The sequence below is a fragment of the Lutra lutra genome, chromosome 14, assembly GCF_902655055.1.
Source record: "Lutra lutra chromosome 14, mLutLut1.2, whole genome shotgun sequence".
NCBI classification, from domain to species: Eukaryota; Metazoa; Chordata; class Mammalia; order Carnivora; family Mustelidae; genus Lutra; species Lutra lutra.
This window is the reverse complement of record NC_062291.1, coordinates 42032467-42059496: the sequence shown is the minus strand read 5'-3', so window position 1 is coordinate 42059496 and position 27030 is coordinate 42032467. Positions and strand designations below refer to the sequence as shown.

At 43.2% G+C, this 27030-nt stretch overlaps 1 protein-coding gene across 9 annotated transcripts in view; it reads right to left on the bottom strand.

The window, feature by feature from the left end:
• NRG3 (neuregulin 3) overlaps positions 1–20185 on the bottom strand; it is a 1069178-nt gene extending 1048993 nt beyond the window's left edge. For 3 of the 9 annotated variants that reach the window (XM_047703388.1, XM_047703389.1, XM_047703390.1), the window contains exon 1: positions 19236–20182. In XM_047703388.1, coding sequence (XP_047559344.1) covers positions 19236–20064 — 829 coding nt within the window. In that variant the 5' untranslated portion in view covers positions 20065–20182. Of the gene's footprint in view, positions 1–19235 lie in introns of all 9 variants that reach the window. The other 6 variants (XM_047703385.1, XM_047703383.1, XM_047703387.1 and 3 more) reach the window with 4 other exon arrangements.
• Between the last annotated feature and the right edge of the window lie 6845 nt (positions 20186–27030).

Below are 27030 nucleotides of genomic sequence, written 5' to 3'. Positions count from 1 at the left end.
TAATTGGATGGTAATAGCATCGGATAGTAATAAACAAAACAAAAAGTTAACATCCACATTAAATGAAACACGACACATAGTCCACTGCATTAAACTGGCAGGGATTCCCTTCGGACAGCTGAGGACTGAAGGTATTTGGACCAATAATCGGAAAGTTCAAGTCAATCAATTTGGAGGTGTCATCTGAATTTATCCACCTGGGATATAAGATATCCAAGGTGGGGTTTTTTGTTTTGCTTTTTTTTTAAGATTTTATTTATTTATTTGACAGAGAGAGAGATCACAAGTAGGGATAGAGGCAGGCAGAAAGGGGGAAGCAGGCTCTGTCTCGAGCAGAGAGCCTGATGTGGGGCTCGATCCCAGGATCCTGAGATCATGACCTGAGCCAAAGGCAGAGGCTTAACCCACTGAGCCACCCAGGTGCCCCTTGTTATGTTCCTGTAGTGTTAAAAAAAAAAAAAGAAAAAAAGACACGACCACATAGTAGATGCTAAGGCAACTTGCCTTGATCCTAAAACTATGAAGCTCAAAGGACAGATGTATACATGATCAGCAAAGCCTTAACAGAGTCAGGTTTTTTTAATCCAAATCAAATTAATCAATGTCTGGTTTCGGAGTTAGAGATATGCCAAAGAAGGGACATCTCTGCCAGACCCAACAATACAGATAATTGAAGCACCAAGTCTCCCTGCTCCTCATGGAGAAGAATTAGCCAAAGGGAAGCAGAGGCCAAGAAAGGGAGCTACAGGATGCTAGCGTGGCCCTGCTTTTCCTCAGGTGGTTCTATTTTTGTAATGTGACATTTAACAATCCAGTGTCACTCAGTGATGTGCTGCTCACCCACCTCTCCTGGAGCTCACTGGGTTTCCATGGCACTTATTAGCGGGAACAGCAGTAGCCTTACGGCAGCTGGAGACAGTGGCTGTCACGGGGCCCAGGTGCAGAGCAGCTTACACCGCTCTTCCCTGGAGGCCAAGCCTCAACTCAACAGCCAGACCACAGAGCGGAAGAGTGGAAAGGAAACCTTACTGAACAGAACACTGAGAAGGTTCCAGAAAAGGCAGAGACCAAGGAGTTGAGGTAGTCCCTGGGCATCATGGATACTCACAGAGTAAGCTGCAATTTAAACCCTCTGAACTTTCAGGAATTTTTCTTATGTTTGATCCTTGTGTGTATGTGTATGTTCAGGTGTATATTTTCTAGGAGAATCTTACTAGCTATATACCTGTAGGTTAACATTGAGCACTGTGGTTTTACAGACGTCAAGTAACCCAACACTCTATCCCCTGAGGTCACTTGGTCAAGCATTGCTGCACCTTATTCCTTATTTGCTGACTCCCTGTGACTATGACCCATCTTTTATCTGCTTATCTGCCATGCTTTCTGGGTTTTAAGCAAAAAACAAAAACAAACAAACAAAAAAAACAAAAAACAAAAAACAAAAAACCAACTACCACCAAAACACCTTGTTTCTAAGTTACACTGGGTAGCTTTCATACTACCAGACCTCAGCTTCTCCTTACAGCATCTCTGGCTGAGATGAAGTCATGGATGATGGAGAGAGGCAGCTGACCATACAGCACATGCAGCGAGGAAAGACTCACAAACTTCCCCCAACAACCTCTGTTTCAAAAACTATCAGATGTTCACTCTCCCTTGTAACTAGAGAAATGTAAGACAGAACACCAACAAGATACTGTTTTAAAACTGACTGGCAAAACATTTTGTTTGTTGATTTGTTGTTAATGATCCTTAACACTGATGGGGTGGGAGTTATGAAAAGAATGGAAAGTTATAGAAACAATTCTTTCTTTTGTTTTTAGGGAGAGAGAGGTGGGAAGGGGCATAGGGAGAGGGAAAGAGAGAATCTTAAGCAAGCTACCTGAGAGGTGTTGAGCCCAACACCAGGCTCAATCTCATGACCCTGACATCATGACCTGAGCAGAAATCAAGATTTGGATGCTTCACTGACTGAGTCACCCCAGCGCCCCAAGAATGGGCATTCTGACATCGCAATGGCAAGAATGCGAACTGCTCAATCCTTTTTCAACAAGAATTAGGAATCTGGATAAAAAATTTAAGGTTTTTTGTATATATGTTGGCTAAAAGTTCCCATTCCATACTGTGGACTTTTGGGGCAGAATTTTATTTAATAATGACCAAATTGTAACAAACTAAAGTCTCAAGAGGTGATAAGTTCACCTAAGTATTTCAGTATGTCAATATACTTCAGCACAACATCATTAAAAACAGAGTTTAAGTATTCTGTCATAGAAACATTTTAACATAAAATACAAATGGATAGCTAAAAGAATTATTAGAGTATATATAATTTCATTTTTGTAAAAAAATACATATTTGTGGAGCAAAAAATTGGGTTAATATTCTACAGAAAGATAACGGTAATTATCTCAAGGTGGTAGAACTACAGTTGACTTTTATTTTCCTTATTGCTGTGTTTTCCAATTTTCCATAGTGAACATACTTTATATAACAAAGAGGAAGATGTTCCAACAACAACAAAAAAAAAGATAAAACATTAACACTAGCCACTGTGAGTTAAATGTCACTCTGGCTCAGAGCTGTGCTCTAATCAATGGACGGAACCACATTCTGATATCAAAAACCCTCGTGCCGACCAGCTTGCCATGAAATAATGCCTTACATTAAGACACAAAGTGCCTTAGTGATACTGTTTCTTAGTCTTCTGTTCTTCTTGTAACACTGTAAAATTCAGCAAGTAGAAACTCTATTTAATTAAGGGAGAAAGATATTATGGTTATGTCTAGAACTGGATGAATTTATTTATACTCCCAAATGAAATATTTTCTGTGTGCCAGTAATTCCTCCCAGCCTCCTCATACCTCTGCCTTTGGAATCCATTTACTTTCAATGTGTGCACATCACAATACCAGACCTATGGCTGGCTACCATCCTTTCCATCTGTCAGGGGAAGGATAAGAAATTCTCTTTTTTAAAGCTGTAAACAAGCAAAGTTCACCAAACTTAAGGATATAACCGTGTCCCACCTATACAGCACACTAAAAACACTGGTATTAGTGAATGGTGAAAATGCAAAATACACCACCAAAAGTATACTACAGGAAAAACAACAACAACAACAACAACACAGGGTCAGGACACCGGGGTGTCTAAGTCATTAAGCGTCTGCCTTCGGCTCAGGTCATGATCCCACGGTCCTGTGATGGAGCCCTGCTTCACAGTATCACATCGGGCTCCCTGATGTGTGGGAAGCCTGCTTCTCCCTCTCCCCCTCCCCCTGGTTGTATCCCCCTCTCTCGCTGTCTCTCTCTCTGTGTCAAATAAATAAATACAATCTCAAGGGAAAAAAAAAAGAGTCTAATAAAATTTAAATATTATTAAAAAAAAAAAAAAACCAGCATCAGAGGTAGGGGGTAGAGAACAAACAGAAAGAGGAAAGGAGGAGGGGAGACAGCCTCCAGAATTAGTAATTCAAAATTCCACTAAGATTTTAATCTCAAATTAAGAACTGGGCCTCAGGGAATGTCTTATCCAACAGCTTTACTTACAGGGGGAAAAAAAAGAAAAAACACACTCAATTTCAGAGAATGAGTGAATCCATCTACCCTGAGGTCTCAAAAAACTGAGTGTCAGAACTGGGCCTACAGCCCCAAACAAGGTCTTGTGGCCTTCCCACTGGGCCTTAATTACTTTTCTCCCTTTTAAAACCACTCTTCTAATTATCCTGCTTCTAATTTTCCTTGGAAGCAAAGAAAAAAAGATGTAACAATTAACAAGATTAAGCCAAGAAACACAAACTTCCCTGAGGTAAGTCTCGCTGGCGTCTCCCTGTCTCCATGGAAATCACCTCTTGTTCACTGGATTCTTTTGCATACTGGTTACAAAATGGCCAAGTATCAGAGAGGAAGTGGTAGGCTACGCATAGAGAAATGAGAAAGACTGAATAAGACCCAGAAGAGTCAGAGTCCCTACTCAGATTCCCGAAGCAGGCTGTATTGCTAATGCCAAACCTTAGGTAGATAGATGGTAGATGGTTAATGGGCTGGAAGCTGAGCCATGAGCCACTTAGTCCATATTCTTCAAACAAGCTTCTGGGAATAGCCATACTTCTCTGAATCTGTCTCCCCTATGGCACACGGCGACAACCCTTCTTCACCAAAAGCAAAAATATTCTCGAACATCCAAACAGCCTAATTTTCCTAGCACAGAAGCATCTCTATTTGGGGAGGATCCAGAGGTCCAAATGATTGCATATAACTGATCAATGACAATTAGAGTGGACGTCCCGGCACAGCAGTCAAAAGAAAATTGATGGATCCGCTATGGCTACTCTCCCCAAAATGCAGCCTGTGTAATTTATTTTTGTGCAATTCATTTTCATACCTTGTAGCTGCTATCTGGAGGAAAGAAAGCCATTCTAGTAGAAGAAACAGATTATTTCATTCGGCAAAGTAATCGTGTCTGGGAATCGTGAGAAAATCCAGTGGCAAACTTCAGCAAAGGGTCTGAGCTTGAAAGTATCAGTGGCCAAAGATGACCCTTCGCTATGGTTTGCCACAAAGGGGCTCTCCTGTCAGGATAAAGAGCTCACTGACCGGCAACTTAATTCAATTTTCACAATGGGAGTATAGTACATAAAGACTTTCTGTACCTGGTTGTTAAGGTCTTCAAACCCTAACACTTACGTATGTAGCTATTTTATGGTACCCAGGATGAGAACATACGTGTTCACCGTGACAAACATTTCACACTTGTACTAATGTAGTATGGAGTACAAGGGAGCTGAGCGTTGCAAATTGTATCTGTTTGGTACATACGGTTGTATATGTGGATAAGAGAAAGAGAATGCAGATATTATGCTGAGAGTTAATTCTGAAAACCTGTCAGGCCTCTATAAACCTTCGCTCTGATAAAACCTCTTCTGTTCAACATCAGTGTTCAAACAAGGCATTTGCCGCCACACCTTTGTATCACGAGGGCCTCACCCTCGGTAACAGCACTGTAAAAAATTTATTAAGAGTTTCAGATTGAAAACAAATTTTGCAAGATTCTCCCTCCCCACCCCACCCCCATGCCAAATAAATGAACCACAGCTGCTCCTGGTCTTCCCAACAGCCTGAAAGGCCTCAGCCTCTCCTCGTGGTTCCGGAAAGTAACTATTCAGACCCCAGCCAGTCCCTGTGGAGTTCAGGTGCAGAAAGCCTATCAGGAGGCATCGAGCAGGAAGACAGCACTTCACAAGCAGCCTGTTCTACTGGACCTCTTTTCCTTGGGGTTAACATTTTTGTGTTATCTAGTCATTTAGAAGTAATAGAGCTCTTTAGACTTTTACAACACTCGGCCATTTGCAGTGCATTGTAGGAAACAGCATTTCATTATTTACCATAAATTACTCGGAGCCGCTCATGATGAAAGATGAGCACCAGCATGCTCCCACGGAAGGTCACGGAGAAGCTCACAGCACCAAGTGAAGGGGAAACGCAGATTGGATGCTGACTTCGTTAAGATCCCATCTACAGCGTTACTGCCTTTTTCTTTCAAAAATATCTTCTGATCAAATACACAAAGACCCAAACAAGTAACTGCAAAGGGCACCTTTATCTCTGTCACCAAAAAAAAAAAAGGGGGGGGGACAGATAAACAAAGTATTTCAAGTAAGTATCACTAGTATGTGTCAGCTGGCTTATTATAAAGGTTGACCTCAGTGGAAATTATCTGATCAGTGAAAAAGAGAGGAGGAGAGATGCCGTTGGCTATCAATTCTAATTTAACATCCCATGCTTCCGTGGTGTTATAGCCCCTCTATCTGGTAACAATGAGCAACCAAGTAAACTGGCAAGAGTGATGAATGTGATTCTAATCCGAAGCCTCTTTATGATGAACAAAGTGGGCGACACAGTAATTTTGGCTGTGGATACGTTAAAGAAGGGATATAGCTCTTGTGTCCAAGGGGAGCTCTCTGAAAGGCTAGGTGAGAGCCTCATCTTACACAGAACCATCCTCCTGCTTGCCAAAGCAGCAGGGTCTCCCCCTCTTCCCTCACCATGTGATGAGTGCAGAGAGGTAATCAACAGGGCTACTACCTTTTGAATGCCATGCCATGTCAGCATTTAATCCCAAAAGGTGCTAAATAGCTTCTGGAAAAAGGACCTCGATGGAACCAGAAGGGTGATGTGGTGATCAATTCATAAAGTAGCTTTTGCCTCTGAAAATTCTAAAGGCAGTCCCTGGTTCATTTAACTAAAATCAAGACTTTCTGCTGGTTCTCTTATATCTCTTCTTGCAGATTTTTAGATATTCGAAAGCTACTATTTTGGGTTAAATCTAGGGCTGTGTTGATGTGACTATGCAAAAAAGTAAACATATTTAAACATACCAATTCTTTTGCTTCTTGCCGCATTTTGAAGAGGTACTGGAATCAAGTCAATACTTAAATATATTCAGCACAAATCACAGACCATATCTTTAAATGCTTTGGGACAAATTAGCCTTGGAGAATCTTTACAATTTGCGGCTTGCTCCTCCCTCCAAGTCATCCTGAAGATCTTGCATCTTCTGAAAACACCAGATATTGTGCCAATTGCTTGCACCAACCCTGTTTCCCACAGCAGCTTAGCCATGTCCTGCCAAGCCCTCCCTCCTTAATCAGGCTTTGTCCTGAGGGAAAGAGGAAGCTACCTCATTAATTCCAAGACAGACCCTCTCTGCCCACCAGGCTGGACCCTCCACTCTTTCTAATACAAGGCTGTGCACGCACACCTCTACCTTGGTTAATCCCCCTTCTCTCCTGTGGCCTCAAATCTCCATTTCTCTGCCTAAACAAATACTCCCCTGAAATCACCTATGCCTGTTCTAATCACTGTTTTCTGAAGTGGCATCAGCTGGAATCACACACTTTAGCACTTAATCATTCTCTGGTACGTATATTCTGGTCTTTTCAGCAAAACCATAAACGCAGATGATGAATTAGCTTTCTTGTGGACTGTGCACCCAAATGCTGTCAAACTGTGATCAAAATCACTATTAGGACACAAGTATGGTTTTACAGGTGGAGGATGTGTGAAAAGTGTGATAGCTCATGCTGCCACAGAAACACTCCCGATACGGGGGAAAAGGAAATTTTAAGTAATATAAACACAAGTATCCACTCAGAAAGGCTTAAATTGAAAAGGAGTGTGGGTATCTTGCATGCAATCTCACTAAGCCGGGAATCCTGAGGAAAAAAAGGAAGCTGATGAAGCCAGGAAGACTCTCTTTGCATCTGTTAGACTGTGGGGCATGAAAAACAAACACTCAGCATTATGATCCAGTTGTCTATAAGTGGAAAAATCCAGAAACTCAGGCTACCACCCTGGTAGCATGAAGCAAAGGCCAAAGAAACATTTCTTTTATATTTTTATGTTTGTATTGAGCTCGATGAATTTTGACCAAAAGAACTCACCCATGTAATCAGCACCCAGATCAAGAAGCAGAAAATTATGAATTTCATCTTAAAGCCTCATATCATAGGTCTCTCCCTTCACTACCTGCTGCTTCCCCAAGGACAATCACTATCTTGACCTCTAACACTCAACATTATATAAACAGAATCATACTTTTGTTCTGACTCTTTCTGTTCACCAACGTATTTGTGAGCTATCCTAAAAGATGTTGAGCACAATTCCTCATCAAAGTAAAGAACTGTGTTCTCTGCAAGTCACTACTTTCCACTGTCCTATGGAATTTATCTATCTGTAGTCTCACCACCTAACTTTAAGAGTTAATATCTGATGATTCAATGAGAGGCTCCAGAATCTAGAAAGTGTTTGAACTGGTCAACCCACCTGTTCTCATCTGACTTCAGCCTTCCCTTCTAGGACCCTTCACTTCACACTAGCCTTTGCATTCTGCTTTCATGTGATCCTTAAAATAGACCATGTAGTTGGTTAGCAGAAACACAACTGACTGACTCCTACTGGTTATTATCTACCCAAGCAACACTATTAAAGACTGCCCAACATTTGCAGACTGAAGAGCCATTAAGAAACTCATTAAACTTCCATCTTCTTTATCCTTATAAGGTCAAGGTTAACAATGGAAGGCCCACGGTAAGATACCCTGCCTTCAATAAGGCATTATTTCCCATGAGCAAATGAAATGCATTTATATTTCTACACATCTGCATTTCACAGCAGGAACCCTACTCAGCCAACTCTTTAATGCTGACACCACCAATCAAGACACAAATGTTTGGTCTGAAAAAAAAAAAAAGAAACTTCACAGAACCAAGACTAATAACCGAACCGATTTATGGAGGTTATTCTCTGCCTCTTCTTTTTCAAAAGTTTAATAACATCTAACTAGAGAGATAATTGTGACCATTAAATAAATACAATACAATAAATACAATAAATTAGACAGCATTCCCTTTCCACAATCCAGAAATCACCACTAACAATTTGGTATACTTCCTTTGAATATAGTTACTATATATCTTAAATCCATCTATTAATCTGCACAGCTTAATATAGTTGGTACTTTATATAATTTTCTACCTAAAGTTTTAGATAATTATATACTAAACACTTTCCAGTATACTTAAAATTATTAAACAAAGAATTTTTTATAATTCTCGTAGAGCCTACATTGCAGCCATGATACACATGGATATAATTCCATCACATGAGCAAAATGACACTTATTTACTATTTATTTCATTTTAACCTAAGTCATATAAATGCACATTCACCTGCCAACTATTTGGCTGTAGAATTCAAGGCTTTTCACTGACTAAATTTGTTACTCTTCTTGTGAAAAGCCACACCCAAAATACATACTGCAATGTTTCAGTTTCAGTTTATTTACAGCGGAATGACAACTTAAAGCCACAGGTCAAATAATCCAAGGGTAGGTTTCTTATGGATATATAAATATACTCCCCCTTAACTTGCCCACAACTTCTTCGACAAGCATCTTTTTCAAGGGATTTATCTTTATAGAGTATATCCAAAGTCATCAATTTAGTTCTAATAGAAACCACAATTAATTCATTGGTTTGCATCCTATTTGAATATATTACCTAATTACAGTAACAACAACAGGCATAAACAGATTTAGATACAACTAATACTTGGTAAGCACACCCCTCATTTGGTGAAGGCTGACGCCCCATATCAACTGGAGCTATTCAGCATGAAAGGGCATTTGTTAGTTTTTCTTTTTTTTTTAATCTTTAAATTTATTTTAATTTTGTTTTATTTTGATCTTTTACAAACCCTTGTGTTGAGGGCTTTCAGTAGATCTCAGTGAGAGAGCTGCTCTGCTACCTAGGAAACCCCGACCCAGAAGCAGGTGGTCTACAAATGGTTTTGACCAGGTTCCCCAGGAACATACACTGCGTGATGGGCGGGGGGGGGGGGGGGGGGGGGGGAGGCTTTCTAGCCATGCTGCGTTTCCCAGGAAGAGGAGGTCTCAGCACTGACCCCAGTCCCTAGGAGTAGCGGGGATATTTGCCAGTTTTTTAATCCAGAAATAGAGTCTCATACTGAAAAGTCAGTTAAATAGAATTAGGGTCAAGACAGTGTTTAATATAAACATTTCTTCTCCCCATGATCACTTATTATTCCTGGAGTCTAGATCTTGTCATCATGCCAACAAAAACTTTTGCTTAACAATGAATTTGGGTAAGAAATCTCACTTCCCTCTTCTCGATGAGTACAGCTGTCATTCTTAGTCTATGTGATTCATTCACCGTCTTACAGGGATTCTGATGAGACAGGCTTCCTGCTAGTACAGTGCTCCTATCCTTCTGCATGGCTATGCAGAGTCTGTAATAACCCTATCTTGGGATTTGACGGATTCCCAGTTTCTGTTCATGGATTTGCAGAAGTAGAAATCCCAATCATCCTTCACTTTAATCAAAAGAATGTTTTGTTTTGGGCGCCTGGGTGGCTCAGTGGGTTGGGCTGCTGCCTTTGGCTCGGGTCATGATCTCTAGGGTCCTGGGATCGAGTCCCGCATCGGGCTCTCTGCTCAGCAGGGAGCCTGCTTCCTCCTCTCTCTCTGCCTGCCTCTCCGTCTACTTGTGATCTCTCTCTGTCAAATAAATAAATAAAATCTTTAAAAAAAAAAAAGAATGTTTTGTTTTGTTTTCCTTAGAGACCCTTGCTAGACAGAAATGTCAAAGGAATAAGCAATGACTGGGACCAATGTGGGGTATTCCTGGCTGACTATCAGCGTCTCATGAATGTTACCCTTCTTAGGATTGTTGGCTAGTCAATGGTGGGGACCTTGGAGTATGGTTCCAAGAGGGAATTCAGATGCTCTTCAGGAGATAGTGCCTATGGTACAACAGCCAACATTTATTTAACAGGGTTGGTATTTCTGTGTCTGTAGGACTCCAAGGCTTTGATTCCAAACATTCCCTGATACATTTCCATTGGTCAGTCTCAGCATATGATGCAGTAACTACTGTAATCAAAAGCAAGTTTGGAATGGGCAAAGAAGACAACTCTGGCTGGATTGTAGGGAACAGAAAAATAAAGTAAATATTCTGTCATTGGTCTACTGAATTACCTACAAGCAGCCACGGGAGAAAACAGAGTTAGAAGATCAAGGAATAGGAGTTTAAAAGAACGCATTCTTTATCTTTTGTTGAAATGTCACCTAAATTTCTCCTTGGACTAAAAACCAGGACAATTTCTCTGGTTTGAAAGGTTCCCTTTACCATAGCTAAAAAACAAAGAAACAAACAAAAAACAACAACAACAAAACGGGTACAGGACAGATGTGCCCTTTATGGAGTTTATGATGGCAAATGCCCTTGTCCCTGACCTAAGGGCTTGAAAGAGGCCATGTACACAGTACGGCTACACTCTTATCAATGGATGATTATCAATGGAGAGATTATATGGAAAATGATCTTTTAACCTTCCTGAGCCTTCAAACTATGCCACTTAGCATGTCCTTGGCAAATTACAGAACCACTCTGAGCCAAGCTCGATTAGCTATATGATTGAGATCATCATACCTGGACTACTGGCCTGATGGTCTTGGAGTCCTTGTTTCCAATCAATCAGTAAGACAAGAAATAAGGCAATAAATAAATACATGAAGAGCTAGCCCTCCTGGCACACAGTAAAACCCCACAAACGGCAGCTCTCACTGTTAGTCCCTAAATTCTCAAGCCCATTCCAAGACTGAGATTTTGTGAAGAATTCTTCCACATTTCTAAAAGTAACATTCATGGCACAGACCTCAACAGACTCTGATCCTAAAATAATGATGAGAGTGTGATTTTTCTCTTAGTAAAGTTCTAAGTCCCTGGCAATTCGCAGGAAAATCATGACGAGGGTCACATGTCATCACAGGAAGGGTATCTGAAGAGGCAGGCTCCATGTTTAGGAATTCCTATCAAATATTTAGTACAAATTCTATTCTCATAACCCTGGTTATAAGGTACTCATGCTAAAATAGTTGCATAGATCCAGATGATTTTTTTTTCTAATTCTCTTATAGCCTACATTGCAGCCATGATACACACTATCACTTCTAAGAAAGGCCTCAAAGAGAAAAAAAATCTTATCATTGGAAGCTGCTAAACTTCTATTATTAGATTTAATTCTCAATTCAGTTTAGAGGCTTGTTTCTGACTCGTCTCCTTTTGCGCCTGGGAATGGCCATCCAGGACTTATGTACCATCACCAGCTGTCTTGAAAACAAAAGGCTTCAAACAAAAAAGTAATACTTTGAAATATAAATCAGGATTAAGTGTCCAACAAATAGAGGCCAAGATGTTTTCACAATGTTAATAGCAAAGTTCCCCAAAGTGAAAGATATCCATCTAAGAGCCATTTGATGGATACACGTCACTTATCAATCCTCTGAGACCTAAATCACAGTAACTTCTAAATAAAGAGGGGAATAGAATGCAATACAAAGACTGCCTATTGTTACCAATGTTCTCTCCAAACTCCAAAGATTGAACGACAACAAGACAGTGTGGGAAAGGCAGGAAAGGAAGGCATAGGGCATTTTTTCTTTCATCAAGAATCTGAAGATGTCTGTAGATTTCATCTCTATAGACCATTCAACAATCCCACTCATTTTATCCCCCAAAACTTTGGATCCTCTCTTTGATAAATGTATGTCCAAGATAAGCCTTAAAAAAAATGTGTACCAAGCAAAGGATGAGAAATCGTGGGCTCCAGTTTGTGGAGTGGACTAAATTTCCAAGGTGAGTTGAGGAAGATTTCCACACCATATGTGACTGTGTGTGCCAGCAGATCCGAGAGGAGCACGGGAAAGATCCAGGGCATACAAGAACAATAATATCTCATTGTGATAAAAGATCCCTCAAGCTAGGTAGCAAACTAACTCCAATATTTCAACTGAATTCAACAGCTTGATGTGCTCTTGGAGGAAAATACCTGGTCTATCCACTTCCCATTTCTCTTGACATAAAAACAGTAAAGTGTTTTTCAGCTTACAAGCTCTTGTACAAATGATACACAAGGCAGGTAATTATCATGACCCTCATTAATCCAGAGGAGGACATTAAAGTTCAAAGAGATCAAAATGCTTCTTTGAGGTTGCACAGTTATCACAGGATTTAAGGCTACAGGTTTTGGGTTTGGTGGGGTGTTTCGTTTTGTTTTGTTTAATGCAAAACTATGTCACCCTTCCATAAAAATCTCAAAAAGCTGTCATGACCTACTACTAAAGGAGTCACTTTCTTAAACTGGCTCCAGTAAGCCAGCTGACTGTCACCACCCCTCCAGTGTGATGAATACAAAGAAGCTCATTGGATAGTGACAAGGTCATTGCCACCAGGCCAAGCTCAAAGAAGCAACCACACCGCTGTGACCAACTTTTGAATTGTGTGCTTACCAACACTCAGCCAGGGTAACAAACCTGTTTATGCCAGTTGCTCTTACTGTCATTATGTAATTTAAATTTGTTGTAAGCCACTGTTAGGTGATTGCAGAAATGAAAGATAATTGTAGTTTCTATTAAAACACAGGTGAATGCTTTGAAGAAACTCCAAATGGTGACCAAAAAAAAAAAAAAAGAATAAAATTATTTTGAATTAGATGTGCAAGAAAACTTTAAAGGATACAGGCAGAGGACATAGGGACATAGTATAGTATCTCTAAAGAGTCTGGTTCAGATTCCTTCACCAGGGTCTTTAAAGAAGAAAGACGTAATTAGAGGCATGCCTTATGAAAAAAGAAAAGGAAGGAAAAGACATACATGCAGAGCACAAATTTATAGACCCATACTCAAGAAAAAGCATTGGCCCTATATCAAGATATGGGAGAAAGCTTTGTCTTCTTTTTAAACTATTACTTTTATAGACTTCTTAAGTTAACCAATTGGCTACCAGCATTGCAATGTCCCATACTGATGTTTAATATTCATTATAATGAATTAGAACAGTGAAACATGACATGTATTATGAAGATAATACCACTACTTGAAAAGACATAATAGTTTATATTCAGTTGAAACACTGTTTTGCAGAATCATACAATAAATGCTGTCAAAATTTTGTATGATTTGTATCCCAATCTAGATGGAACAATAAATGGCCATTAGGTTTTGGCCATGTTTTTGGAATCCTTAATTTTTTTTTTAATTTAAGAAATAAAGTACCAAGACAGTGTAATAACTCAATTGCATAAGTGGGTAGAATTTTTTTTCTCAAGTTTGTTCATCAACTTAGTCTAACATTGTCTTACCTAAAGTGTTGACTTTTGTAACAGCCTGAAATGACATGGAGATGTTATGGCTATCTAGGAAAAATCTGAAAGACTACTGCTTATACTATAAACTAAGAAATAAAAGTCTAAAAAAAAAAAATCAAAAGCCTATAAGGAATCTTCAAAAGAGGCATTATTCAACAGGAATACAAGAAATCCCAGGGAACCAGTGGTGAAGATGGAAAATCAAACTAAGCATCTATCCTAAAACTTTCATTAATAATTGCATGAAAGGAAAACACCTATTTAGCTCCATTTTCATCCTGATATTACAAAGCTTTAAATTGAGTCTGACTTCCCCCACCCCTTTCAATACGTATATGGCCCTAGAAGAAACACTTTTCTGGGTGTAGACAAGAAAAACATCTAGGATCTCAAAATGTCTCAGTGGTATTTGTCAACCCAGTATATCTCGGCTTCGCCCAACACAAAAGTCTGAGGATAAAAACAGATTCAAAGGGGGAATAAAATGAATTTTAGTTCTATTCACAAGTAATTCAAATGCCTTTTACAGACTTAGATTTATGGCTCTTTCCTTGCTCTTATATATTTCAGGGCCAACTTTCATGTTCCATTTTCAACATCCCAGATAGAATATCGAGATATGTCTGGCACTGGATATGAGAGGTTATGAGGAAAGAATTTCTACAAAAGAAGCAAGCTGAAAATCTGCCTTCCTCTCATTGTGCTGTGGAGAGGAGGAAGAGCTGGGGGAGCATTTCCAAGGGAAAAGAGATTTTGCTCCCTTGCACACCAGACCTCCCAAGAATGGCACCGATTCACCCTGTACCCACACTCTTGCTCATGGCCCGATCTGGACTTAGAAAAATAACAGACAGAAGTTGCGACAAAGCAGCTTCTACTTGCCTGTTTGTTGGGTTTGGCTTTTTTGTTTGTTTGTTTCTTTTTTTTCCCCTTTTTGACTGGTTTATGGATCAGTGTTAGGTTAAAAAAAAAAGGCTATCCAGTAAATATAGCACAAATACAATAGGTGACTGGCTTCACAAATCAACCCTGCAAAAGGTCATCTCAATTAGCAACAGTATTGCCAATCCCTTATCTCAGTCATGGGGAAAAGAGGAGGAAGGCTTGAACCACCCTGTCTTCATGCACCAAGACCAAACTAAAAATGGCTCTAGAAAGAGCCTTGCCTAACCTGCCCCAGCCCTTTGGTTTTCTTGAGTGTGTGAGGATGATGAAGTACAAAGGAAGTGTCTAAAAGAGTAAAGCACACAGTATAAGTTATTAAAGCAGAAAAGTCTCACAATCCCACATTAAGGCCAAGGAAATCAAAACATACTCAGGTTGTAATATGTGCTCATAAAAAAAGCTCTGGATTGAATTGCATAAGAAATATTGACCTCAAGCTCTGAATCCTCTCACTTTGGTGGGGTTGGTCTCTGCTATGCTAGAATTCCTTTGGAGGCTCTGATTCATGTAAATAAAGAACAATATATAGAAGTAACTTTATTTTAACAAATTATATTTAAAGCTGCTATAAAACAACTAAGAGTATTCTTATTGAAAAACTGGAAACTTTTGAAAAGAATACAGGAAAATACTACCTGTTGGATGGGGACATAGGGTAACAGGGTGACAGGCATTAAGTAGGGCGTGTGATATAATGAGCACTGGGTGTTATGTGCAACCAATGAATCACTGAACTCTACCTCTGAAACTAATAATACACTGTATATTAATTAATTGAATTTAAATAAAATAATTTTTTTTAAAAAGAACACAGTGTTATCAACGGCAGTCTTCAAAATTACAATAGGTATGGCTAGAGTAAGTTTTAATGATATAGACTCAGTTATAATAAAAATCACCCCCATACCACATTTATACACCAATAATACATTCTACATTTACCTCTTCACTAAATAACAGTATTTGAGATCGTGGTCTTACTTACTGTAATTAAATATACTTTCCAAATAGGGCCCTAAAACTAACCAATTAAAAGTGGCTCTTTTCTCTTGTCTTCAGTTTCTGAATTTACCCAATGACTCTTAACTCTGAACTGTTAAAACAGGGTTTCTGGCTGAGTAAAGTAACAATCCAGAGGGGCACTCAAAACTCTGCATGTAAGTTTCAAGTCTGAAACTACAACTCAATGTGCTATAAAATGCTCTTTGTAAATGGGTCAAAATCATTGTTCCTCTCCTGCCTAGAGTAAATCTTCCTTTCTCTTGGAAAAATTGTGAACTAATCTACATTCTCAGAGGCAAGATACTTCAATGAGGTTGTTGGCAAAATAATCTGGTGGCCATAAATTCAAAATATTTGCTTCTAAAACATCTGAAGCTAAAGCAAATTGTGGGCAGCTAACTGGGAACCCAAGAGATCCCAGTAATGTGGAAGAAAGTTTTGGTCCAGCTCAGTGTCTAAAGGTTTGAAGAGGACAAGAACATAGTCAACTTCAAGCCCTTCCCCTTCTTCCTTTTAAATTCAATCTCGGTCTTTAATCCAACAGAAAATTAGAAAGAGTCTTCTAAACTGAGCCTCCCGCATAACAAAATTAACTTTTGTTTTGCCTATTACCATCAGCAAGTGTGTTTATTCAAGAGTGCACCAGCCTCTTTTCCTCCAAAGAGCTGTGCTGCCTTTACAGATACAGATCCTTCTTACTGACCTAAGACAAACACAAAGACATTCATTCTGTAAACCCTGAGATGTTCAATTGGAGAGCAAAGACCCTGGCCATTAAGGAATTAGTGGCTTAGTCTTGAAAAAAAAAAAACAGTCTCATCTTTAGCTGTCATCAGGTGCTACAACATAATTCATGACTTTCATTTAAAGAAGAAGATGAGAAAGAAACAAAAAAAAAAAAAAAAGAGAGCGAGAGAGAGAAGACGAAAACAAAAAAATCTACTAAAGTAGAAACTAGGAAAAAGGGGAATTTCTCTCCTGGGAACTTTAGTAACGCACCAAAACAAGTGAAAAATAAAATGCAAGGTATTCAGGCCATTCTTCAGCCCACAGTGGCAGTGTTAATAATCCCTCAAATGAAATCTTTATATCCTTTTGTTAATCATCCTTGGACAATCTTGGACCAAAAAAAATAATAATTAAACTATCTTTTCTTTAAATTACCATATAAACCTAACTATTTAAATTCATCCTTTATGGAAACTGCATAATCTTTCTCTCATTAAAATTTCCGTTGTTGATATATGCAAACCAGGTCAGTTTCTATTGGATTTGCATACTTGTGTTTTATCCCTTAATTCAACTCCTTGTAGAAGGTTTAAAAAAGAGCAAGAGGTGGACCTCAGATACACATAAAACAAATGCTGCTTATATGTCTAAGTGAACATTGACACCATTTACAGATTCTCCCCCCACCCCTTTTCCTTGGGGCTGAGAGTCTTGTCAATAATCATTACTTATTAAACAGGCTGCCATTCCCTTCTACAGAATGTAGAAAAGGAGCATGGAGAGGTAGAAATAATTACCTTGGGCTTTTCTTTAAAGACCTCTGGAATGGAACGCAAGGAGATCAATTGAGAAAGAACATGAAATACCCCCCCCATGTACAAGACTCCCCCACACATACGCACACACACACATACAGTAAAGTACACCCACACTCCATTATTCATATCAATTGCATCAAAAGATAAAAAATCTGAGGTCATCAGGATAGACACACATATATTTTCAAACCACTGAATATGTCCAAACATACATACACTTGCACATCCTTTATCCTCCACAAAACTCAAGCTAGATTTGCTGAGAGAAGCCTCTGAACTCCTCCTGAGAAAATGTGCTCTCAAAAAAATGACGGCTTCAGCCAAAGGAGAGGGAAGCAGCAAGTTACTGGGTTTGACTGCCATTCTGGTTTGTGGCAGATTCCCTCCTTCCCCTCTTCTCCCTGACTCCCAACTTCTTTTTATTTTTTTCCCCCCAAAGTCAAGGCATTAAGGAATTTCTCTCCTGGACCTTACCCATAAATGTACTAAATCTTTTTTTTTTTTTTTTTTTTTTTTTTTTTTTAGTTTCCAGGGTTAAATAACAGTCAGGTTAGTAAGACCAAAGATCAGAGAAATGAAAAATCGCCAGATGACTGAAAGCAAGCCAGGTGTTCCTACTGAAGAGTTAATGATGAGCCCTCTTCCCTTCCTCTCCAGATGTTTTAGCTCAAAACAGAAATACAAGGTAAAGATAGTTTTGGAGAACAGGCTTGCACAGTACTTGAACTGGCAGGCTGGGGGTTTGTCCTAAATAACCTTCAGAGATTGCAAACTGTTTCCTAGATCCTGATCAATAGTCAGATTCAGAAGCTTCCCAACATTTCCCTAGAATAAGAGAAGGTGGGGGTAGGGGGAGGTAGGTCAAGTAGTCACACAAAACATTTGTAAAGATATACAGAAAATATACACCACCTAATACAAATACGTAGAAATCTATCACTCTTTGGGGTAAACTGGCCAGTACTGGCAGCAATCCCACCCAGGCTGAAGATGATACATTCATTTACAGAATGACCTGTTTCAAAGGGTTTGGACGTTCTCCCCGTTGAGTGTAGAGAACTCGGTCCAATCCCCCTTCTATTTTTCAGGCACAGAAGGAGGGGAGATGAGGTTTCACACCCCACCTTTGGGAAAGGAACAAAAGCAAATGCTTGAGAGGGCTAAAAAAACTCCTCCTCCGTCAGGACCCTAAAGGCGGTAGCTCAGCAGGGCTCCCTTCCTATCTCCCCCTACTTAACTCACTCTGGGCGGCCACAGAATCAATCTCTACACCCAGGAAGAGCCGGGCAGGTGGGGAGGTGGGGAGGTGGAGGGGGGATAATCGCTTTAGCCCTTCGCCAAGGATCGCCTAGTTTCCCTACCTCCCCCAATGGCTTCTAATTAACCCTTCCTGGTCCCTGTCCGGGTCAGGGCTACTGTAAGTCTACAGCTTCATTCTATCAACATTTCCATCAAATCATTCCCTCCCCCCACACCCCACACACACCCACACGGACATAACTTCCCTTTGTGGTTTATCCTCGGTCAATTTGCATGTGCTTTTCTTTCACTCCTTCCCACCGACGGGGAAAGGGCTCAGTGTTTTGGGGAAGGCCCTTCCTATCCCCCCCAACCCCCACCCCCGACTTCCCACCCGCCTCCCCCACCTCTCAATAGGAGCCGGATCCCGGAGCTTTCCAGCAGATCTGCAGTGAGCAGAGATCGCGCTCGCGTTAACCCTTTGAAGGGAATTAGGGGATCTGTTCTCGTTTGGGACCCACTTAAGTGGGCCAGGTGGAGCTTGACAATCTCTCTCCGCTTCCTACAGCTCCCACCCCCACCCCGCACACAGACCCAGAACAGACCCGCACCTTTTTCCTCCCTTGCGGCCACTTTATCTCATGCAATGTTCCAACCTGGAATGGGGGTGAGGGGTGGAGGATGCTAGAAGACCGGCGGCGGAGGGGAAAAGGAAACAGGAGGATAAAACGGAAACTCAGTAGTAAATCAGAGTTCAGACCCAGTGTATACTTACGAAATTTGGGGCTGGTGGTAGTTTCTGGTGTGGTGGTGGTAGAAGAGGAGGAAGACGAAGAGGAGGAAGAGGTGGTGGCAGCATCCTGAAAGGGAGACAAGGTCCAGGACGGAGTAGAATCGTGAAGGTAGGAGGAGGTAGCGTATGCCGCAGTGGGCCAGGAGGGCATTGCCTGGGTACTGGGGGTTCCTGGCACCGGGGGTCGGGAGCCCGGCGTGCTGCTACTGAAGAAGGGGGCTGTGGTGGACAGGACCGTCGGGGGGGCCGCAGTGTTCCGTGCGGTGGTGGAGCGCGGGCTGGCCCGGATAGGCACCCGGTGCCCGGGAAAGCGAGTGGGCGCGCGCGTGATGGTCGTCAGGCGGGTGCTAATCCGGTTGGGCGTCCTGGAAGAGGCGGCACCGCCGGCGGAGGGGGTGGCGGGGGACGCAGTAGAAGTAGTCGTGGTGGTGGTCTCCATGGCCTTGGGGAAGGAGCTGGGCTTGGAGAGGAAGAAAGGGTCCTGGCCCATCCCCTTGGAGTCCACCAGGTCGGTGGGCACGTATTCCTTGACGGAGCCCACCACGATCCATTTGAGGAGCATGAGACTGAGCCCCAGGCCGATGAAGCCGATGAACAGAGGCACCACGCACAGCCACGTCTGCTGCCGGTTCCACACGATGCAGTCGCTACAGCGTAACTCCCGGGGGGGCTCGGCCGCCCCTTCGCCGCCGCCGTCCGGGCCCCCGCCCGCCGCTGCCGCCGCCGCAGCCGCCGCGGTGCCCTCCTCGGCCGAGGCGGCGGCTGCCGAAGCGGCTCCAGGTGGCGAGGCAGCGGCCGCACCTTCACTCATCCTAGGAGCCGGTCTTCACCTTCGCCCCCCCGAGGGCCGCGCCAGAGGCATGGGGCCGCGCGGGCCGGGCGCGGGCGCGGGCTCCGGCGGCGGCGGCGGCGGGTTCGGGCGCAGGCAGCGGCCGCGGCGGCCGCATGCAAATCGGCTCCCTGCCCCCACGCCCCTCCCCCCGAGAGGCGGGCGGCGGGCGGGGAGGAGAGGAGCGGGGGAGGGGACGCGGGCCGGGGAGGGGGCGGCGAGGAGCGCGGAAGAGGGGCGAGACGGGCCCCCGGCGCCGCCGGCCGGTCAGGGAGCGGCTGGGCGCGTCTGCAGCCCGCCAAGCGGCCTCCTGCGCGCCGGGGCCCCGCTCCTGCTGCTGCTGCTGCTGCTGCCGCTGCCGCCGCTGCCGCCGCTGCTGCTGCTGTTGCTGCCGCCGCCGCCGCTGCCCGCCGCCTGCATGCGCTCCAGCCGCGCCGGCATCCTCGGGGCGCCGCGCCCGGCCCGCTCTCCGGGGCGCCCGCCCGCGCCGCCGCTGGGCCTCGAGCCGCGTTCAGAGGCTGAGCCGGCTGACCGTGGGATGTCGGGCGCCGGAGAGCCGCATTCCGACACAGGGGGCCGACCTGGCCGCCGCCGCCGTTCGCCCGGCCCGGCGCGCCGCCTTCTTCGGCCGCTGCTCCGCGAGCCCGGGCTATACGGTGCACCTGTTCTTCAGCCGGCCCGCAGCCAACCCTCGGCCAGCACTCTCTGAGAGAGACCAATCCGAGCGCAGCGCGGAGGGCGAGCGGCCGGGCTCGCCTCGCCTGCGGCTCCGCGCCGCCGCCGCCCGAGAGTCAAACTCCAGCGAGCTACGGCGTCGCCGCCGCGAGCCCGGGGCCGGGGGCGCACGGGGCGTCCGCGGCGGGTGCTCTCAGACCCGCCGCGGAGGGAACCGCACACGCCACAGAGGAATCGAAGTCGCTCCCCGGCGCCGTTGCTGCCGGGTCACGCTTAGGGAGGTGAAGCGGGAAACCGCGTCGGGGATTCCAGGCGACGCGGACCGCGGCCGGAGATGACTCCAGGCGAGCTCTGGCAGCCGGGCGGGCGCGGTGTGCGCAGAGTCGCCGTGGACGGGCTGGGCTTCAGGCAGAGTGGCGCCTCCCACCAGCACCTAATGGTGGTTTCTTAATGTGCACAGGAGAAATAAATGATCCAAGCAAACCCCCAATTGGAAGCGTGTGGCAAAAGCAGCTCCCGACCGACCGTGAGCCCGTCTCCCGAGCGGATTCGGCGGGGTCAGACGGACGCTGCGGGGCGAGGGAGCTGGGCCTGTGCTCCTGGGAGGTTGTCTGTGCACTCCCCAGCCTGATGGCGGGTGCTCGATGGAGAGCCACCTTTCCGACGAGTTCCTCAGAGAGATGCTGGTGAAGCAGACGACCTTCGTGCATTTACACCTGGCAGATATCTCCAAGTTGATTGAGAATAACTTACCTTAAAAAACAAAGTATTGCCTTTAAATGTAGATGAAAGCTCAGGTACACCTGTCACATGACAAATGATTGTGAGAGCTAAAACCGAGAAGGATTTGGGTTGATGTCCAAAATTGCGTTGCTGGTTTCTTACCTTGGGTAGAGAGGCGCGCGTGCACTTGTATGTCAGGTGCAGTGTGGGACCTGCCTGGGAATCTGGGGGACTGGGCGAGAAAGAAGGGTTAGAGAGCCAGCATCAGCATGGTTTATGCTGATGATGCATGTCAACTCTCCCCAGATTTCCTGGTCTAAAGTGAAAACTGAAAAGGTGTGTTTATTTACAAACTCGGAGAATGAGAAGTTGAGGGCAACAGCCTCCCCGTACAGCTCCCCAGCACTGTAAGACTGACACGGAGGCAGGAACCAGCGTTCTCCAGTACTGTTACAGTCTCCACAAAGATGAAGTTTTCAAGGTATCCATTTTATTCACAGGTGGAGAGCGAAACAGTACAGTACACTGAGAAGACTGCAGAGAGCAGAGGATGCATTGAAACGGGAAGCCCCTGGGATTTGGTGCCTACCAGAGTATTTTGCACAGACACAGTTAATAAATTATTTTTGATGGCAGTCATGCGGCTGTCACCTCTTTCAGCTATAAAATTGAGACTTTCCCCATAGGAAAGCTTTTGATTTTTAGTTTGATAGAACATGCCCTAATCCAGTAGTTTTGAATTATGATTCCAAAAATTGCAATGGGGAAAAAAGAGAGAGAGAGAAAGCCACAAAGCTTGAATCCATATTCCTTCAGCTTTCCAATCCAAGGCACACTCCTGTTAAGTAAAAATTGACTCAGTCTCTACCTTCTGCGGGTGCTGGGCAGTTACTGGCCAGCCTTTCCTGTATAGCAAATAAAACTCAGCTTTCGCACAAAATGCTGTGAAAGTATAGCAGGTGTTGTCGTTGGCCATATGAGAGAGGAAATTACTTTTCCAGAAAACACTCCTAGTTCATGGGCTCCCCCAGCATTTCTGTAATCCCTCCCTTCTTTGCCCACTGAAGCAAATCCAGGGTACTAAGAGGTGTTGTAATGCTGCCGCTGGACAAATGCTCTCCTGAAACTGTATTCTCACTGAATTCACCCCATGTTGCCTCCATGCTCCCCAATGCCTCCCTCAGCTGCCTCTCCAAATTCCTTCCACTTCTCTTTTCCACTTAGCTTTAACAACTTATTCATGGTTCCCCGTTGAGCTCATTTTCTCCCAGATCACAAGCCATTGCACTTGACTACCCATTAGCTGCTCTCACAGTGAAGATCATCACTAGAGGAGGAGGAAAAAGCCCAACACTGTGATAGCCTTGTATAGGGGAGCACGTTGTACCAGCCCAGCCAAGAAAGTTTGGCAGATGCAACCATTGTTAACTTGCAGTTTTATGGTGAGGCTTCCTGGTAGCAGGTGGTTAAGCACTGGAACTGGAATCAGGGAGGGGGTGTGGGCACAGCTGAGTCAAGGACAAGTGGTGGACACTCGCACTGCCAATGAGCAAGCAGGAGTCTGTCCCATCGTGAGGAGTCTCATTTTGGTGACTCTCAGTTCCCTGAAGCAGAACACTGGAGAAATAGCTTCACGCTCAGGCTCCAAAGACAGGGATTCAAGTTAGACCTCTGGCCCCGAGAAGCAATGAAGTCACCCTGGGCTTCTATTTTCTGTGAAATGAAACTATAATATCTACATTCTACAATAATTATATGAAATTCTATAGCTAAATGATCTACTACTATGGCATCTTTAAAAAAAAAAAAAAAGATCTTATTTATTCATTTGCCAGAAAGAAAGAGATTGCAGGGGGAGCAGCAGGTAGAGGTAGAAGCAGGGAGCCCCCCAGTGAGCAAGGAGACCGATGTAGGACCCGATCCGAACACCTGGGATCATGACCTGAGCTGAGGGCAGATGCTTAACCCACTGAGCCACCCAAGCATCCCCCATCGCATCTTTTTAGCAACATTTTCAGATACCTTCCTGGAGAGAGAGGTATGAGTTCTTCTAATAAATAGGCATGACATACCTCAGCCTCTCCTGAGTTCCATCTCTGCCTGAACATAATCACCTTCTGGATGCCTCCTGTGTGATCCACTAACACATTAAACTCAAAATTTATGACCATTGATTAAAATTTGCCCACAAACCAGCATTTTTATTGAACTTCAGTTTTTCCTTTTCGTTGCCATCAAAATACAGAAGCTGTGAGTAGCAATGCCATCCCTGACTCCTAATCTTTCACACCCCTAGTTCAATTAGCTATCATCATTCACAATACAATGTCATCAACTTGGGCTCCCTCAATTGTCAAGTCTTTGGCAAAGGCCCATCCTCAGAACCACAAGGGTAGAAGTGAACTTAGTGGCCAAACACCCCCCACTGTGACATCCTCCAAAACATCCCACCCCAGCAGTCATCTGGATCCAGCTGTAGCTCTAGAGAAAGCACCACTTACTGGCCCAGCCTGCGGACAGTATATACATCATTACAAATGTCTGTGTGTTGAGCTAAAAATCTGCCTTCCAATATTTTCACCCTTTCTTCTGAGCTCATCGACTAGATCAACCTTTCATGAACTAGGTGCCAGACATTGAACATACAACAGAAAACAAAACAGAATCTCCCTACGTTCATGGACCTCATTTTAGTGGGAGAAACTGACAATAAGCAAACATACCAAATACATAATTATGTATTCTCTCAGAAAAATGAGAAGTGCTGTTTTGCACCACAAAGGATATGCCTTTTTGGTGTGATTACATAGGCTATCTCTTCTTCAATCTCAATATTTCCCATCTATTTGTCATCCTCATGGGCCGTGAGGACCTGACCCTCCTGGGAATACTGTGTTCTCTTTTATTAGGTGTGCATTTCCTGGATATTTATGTTACCACAGAAGCCAGTCCAGCCTGCAGAATCATAATAGTCTTCATAACATCCACTAGAGCTGTGTTTATAGACAACAAGGTATCTCAAAACATTTCAGAGGAAACATTTTTAAAAGGTTTCATGAGGTTAACCTTCCCATGGATACATATTTTTTAGTCTTTCTTGGTTTAGTCCACTACTATTACGATCACATTTCATAGTAAACCATGGTGACCTTTTTAAAAAAGAAACTGATTGTTTTCTTTATAGGGCTCAAGGAGCAATCTTATTTATTTCTTGAAAATGCTTTATATCTTACATTTAAGGCCCACCCAAATGTACTAGAAAATTTTCCGGGTGGATCTGCCTGTTTACAATGCCTTGACTCCAAGGATTTGAGCGTTATATCCCAATATCATAAATAAAACACCCCCTAAAATTTATAAATTCTACAGAGCAAAAAACACAAAGTGTAAAGGTGAAGAATTCCAGTTGCAGCTCTCCTAGTCAAAAAAGATGATTGTAACAATGCTTGGAGTTAAGGTATTTAGAATCTCACCTAACTGCTCTCCCACAAATTAGGAAACACTGAATAACCAGGTGTGAAATTTGAAGTTTTGGATGAGACACTAAGACAAAATAGATGTGAAATTTCGGTGGGAGTTGCCAGAGGACAAGGTCCAAATTTCAAATAGGTTAACTAAGAACTGGGTGGGTGGCACCACACATGGTCGATGGAGGGAGGATTTCTACGAAGATTTTTGTGACAGAACCTGTGCTCTGAGTTCAAAGCGACAGGGATACAAGCACAGAGCCTTTTTATACTGAAAGAGGGAGGAGAGCCTCAGAGGAGCAAGTTGCAAAGATCATTACTGGACTCCTGGCGTTTAGCCAGACCTCAGTGGATGGGGGTAGACACACAAGCAACAGGAAGCACCAGACAAGAAGGTGGTGAAAGTGGACAATGGCAACAGAGGGTAGTTTAACCATCTGCCATGCCGAGAAGGCTAAAGCCACCCTATGGCATTAAGAATCTAGCTGGAGGGGCGCCTGGGTGGCTCAGTGGGTTAAGCCGCTGCCTTCGGCTCAGGTCATGATCTCGGAGTCCTGGGATCGAGTCCTGCATCGGGCTCTCTGCTCAGCAGGGAGCCTGCTTCCTCCTGTCTCTCTGCCTGCCTCTCTGCCTGCTTGTGATCTCTCTCTGTCAAATAAATAAATAAAAATCTTAAAAAAAAAAAAAAAAAAAGAATCTAGCTGGAATGCAGAGTGACTACAGAGCAGAAGTGGAAGTAGAAAATGACCTGGAAACCCAGTGTTGAAGGATCTGAGTGTCATAGTGAGATGTTACCTAATTGGTTTTTTTTTTTTTTTCATTGAATTCAAACTGCCTGTATTTTAGAGTATCAACATGGAACTTTACTCCTGGCACTCAAAGTTACCACTGTTTGTCTTATCTAGTTTTTGATCCTTCATCAGGGTTTGCCTTTTTAGCTCTTGTATCTTTCCCAAATATTGATAATAGATTTTTCTCAGATCAGTTCACCATATGACTCTATTCTTTTAAAATCATTTTTTGGATCTAAAGTTGGAGGATGGGTAGATGGAAGTTTGCTTTGACAAATCACCAATCAACCAACCATAGACAATCTGGGGCTTTTGAAAAACCCTAGGAAGTGTCTTCTCAGCATGCTCAGAAACAAAGGTGGTAGATGCATGTTCTCTCTCACTCCCTCTTCAGATTACAAGATTTCATTTGGCAATTCACATACCTCTCACCACTCCCCGATCAGGTTAAGTCTAAGTTAAGTTGCAAGTATAGAAGACATGCAATGTAGAAAGCCAGCTCCCTGAAATGCTTTCTTGTAATGGAAGAAAAAGAAAAAAATCTGTGTCTCAAACTCCATTATCTGTAAGAAACCTAATACAGCTACATTCAGGAAGAGTTGCTGTGAGTTCATGTTTGTATAAATAACATTTTAGCTTCATCTCGCCCGTGTTTTCTAAAATTCTACATTCTGCTCCCTCAGACTTGGGGATGAAATTTTCATAATCCTCTAAAGAGAGGAAACACTCAGATAACGTTCCACAGTTCTCCACTGGTTTACTTTATGTCTGCACTATGGGAACTTTCTCACAAGCTGCTCACAGAAACCTGAGCACAGACAGCATTGGAGCAAACCGCCCAAAGCCTTCGGTCGCAAGAGCTGACGAGACCAACGGGAACCTACCTTCTTGCTTTATCTACAGAATAGTAAGATAAAAGTATGAATGTAGAGTAATTTCCCCCCACAATCTCTTCTGAGGATTATGGTAGTCTATGAGGGTTTTTGAGCGTTCCACAAAATATCTTTCATTTCCTCTATCAACTCCAGAAATGTATTCTGGAGATACAGTCATTAGTAAAGAAGAAAGAGCAGAAATTTGGAGTCAGCAGCTCAAAAATAATAACAAGTATTCTTTTTTTAATGAAAATGCAGATTGCCTCTGTGCTGCATTCTCTTAGGAGCCCATCTTTTCCAACAAGTTTTGCTGAAGATATTTACCGGAGCTTGGCATTGTGTTGTTTCCATCAACAAGCTGGATCTTAGAGAGGTGTGTAAGCTTCAGACAAACAAAAAAGCATTGTGGAGAAGCAC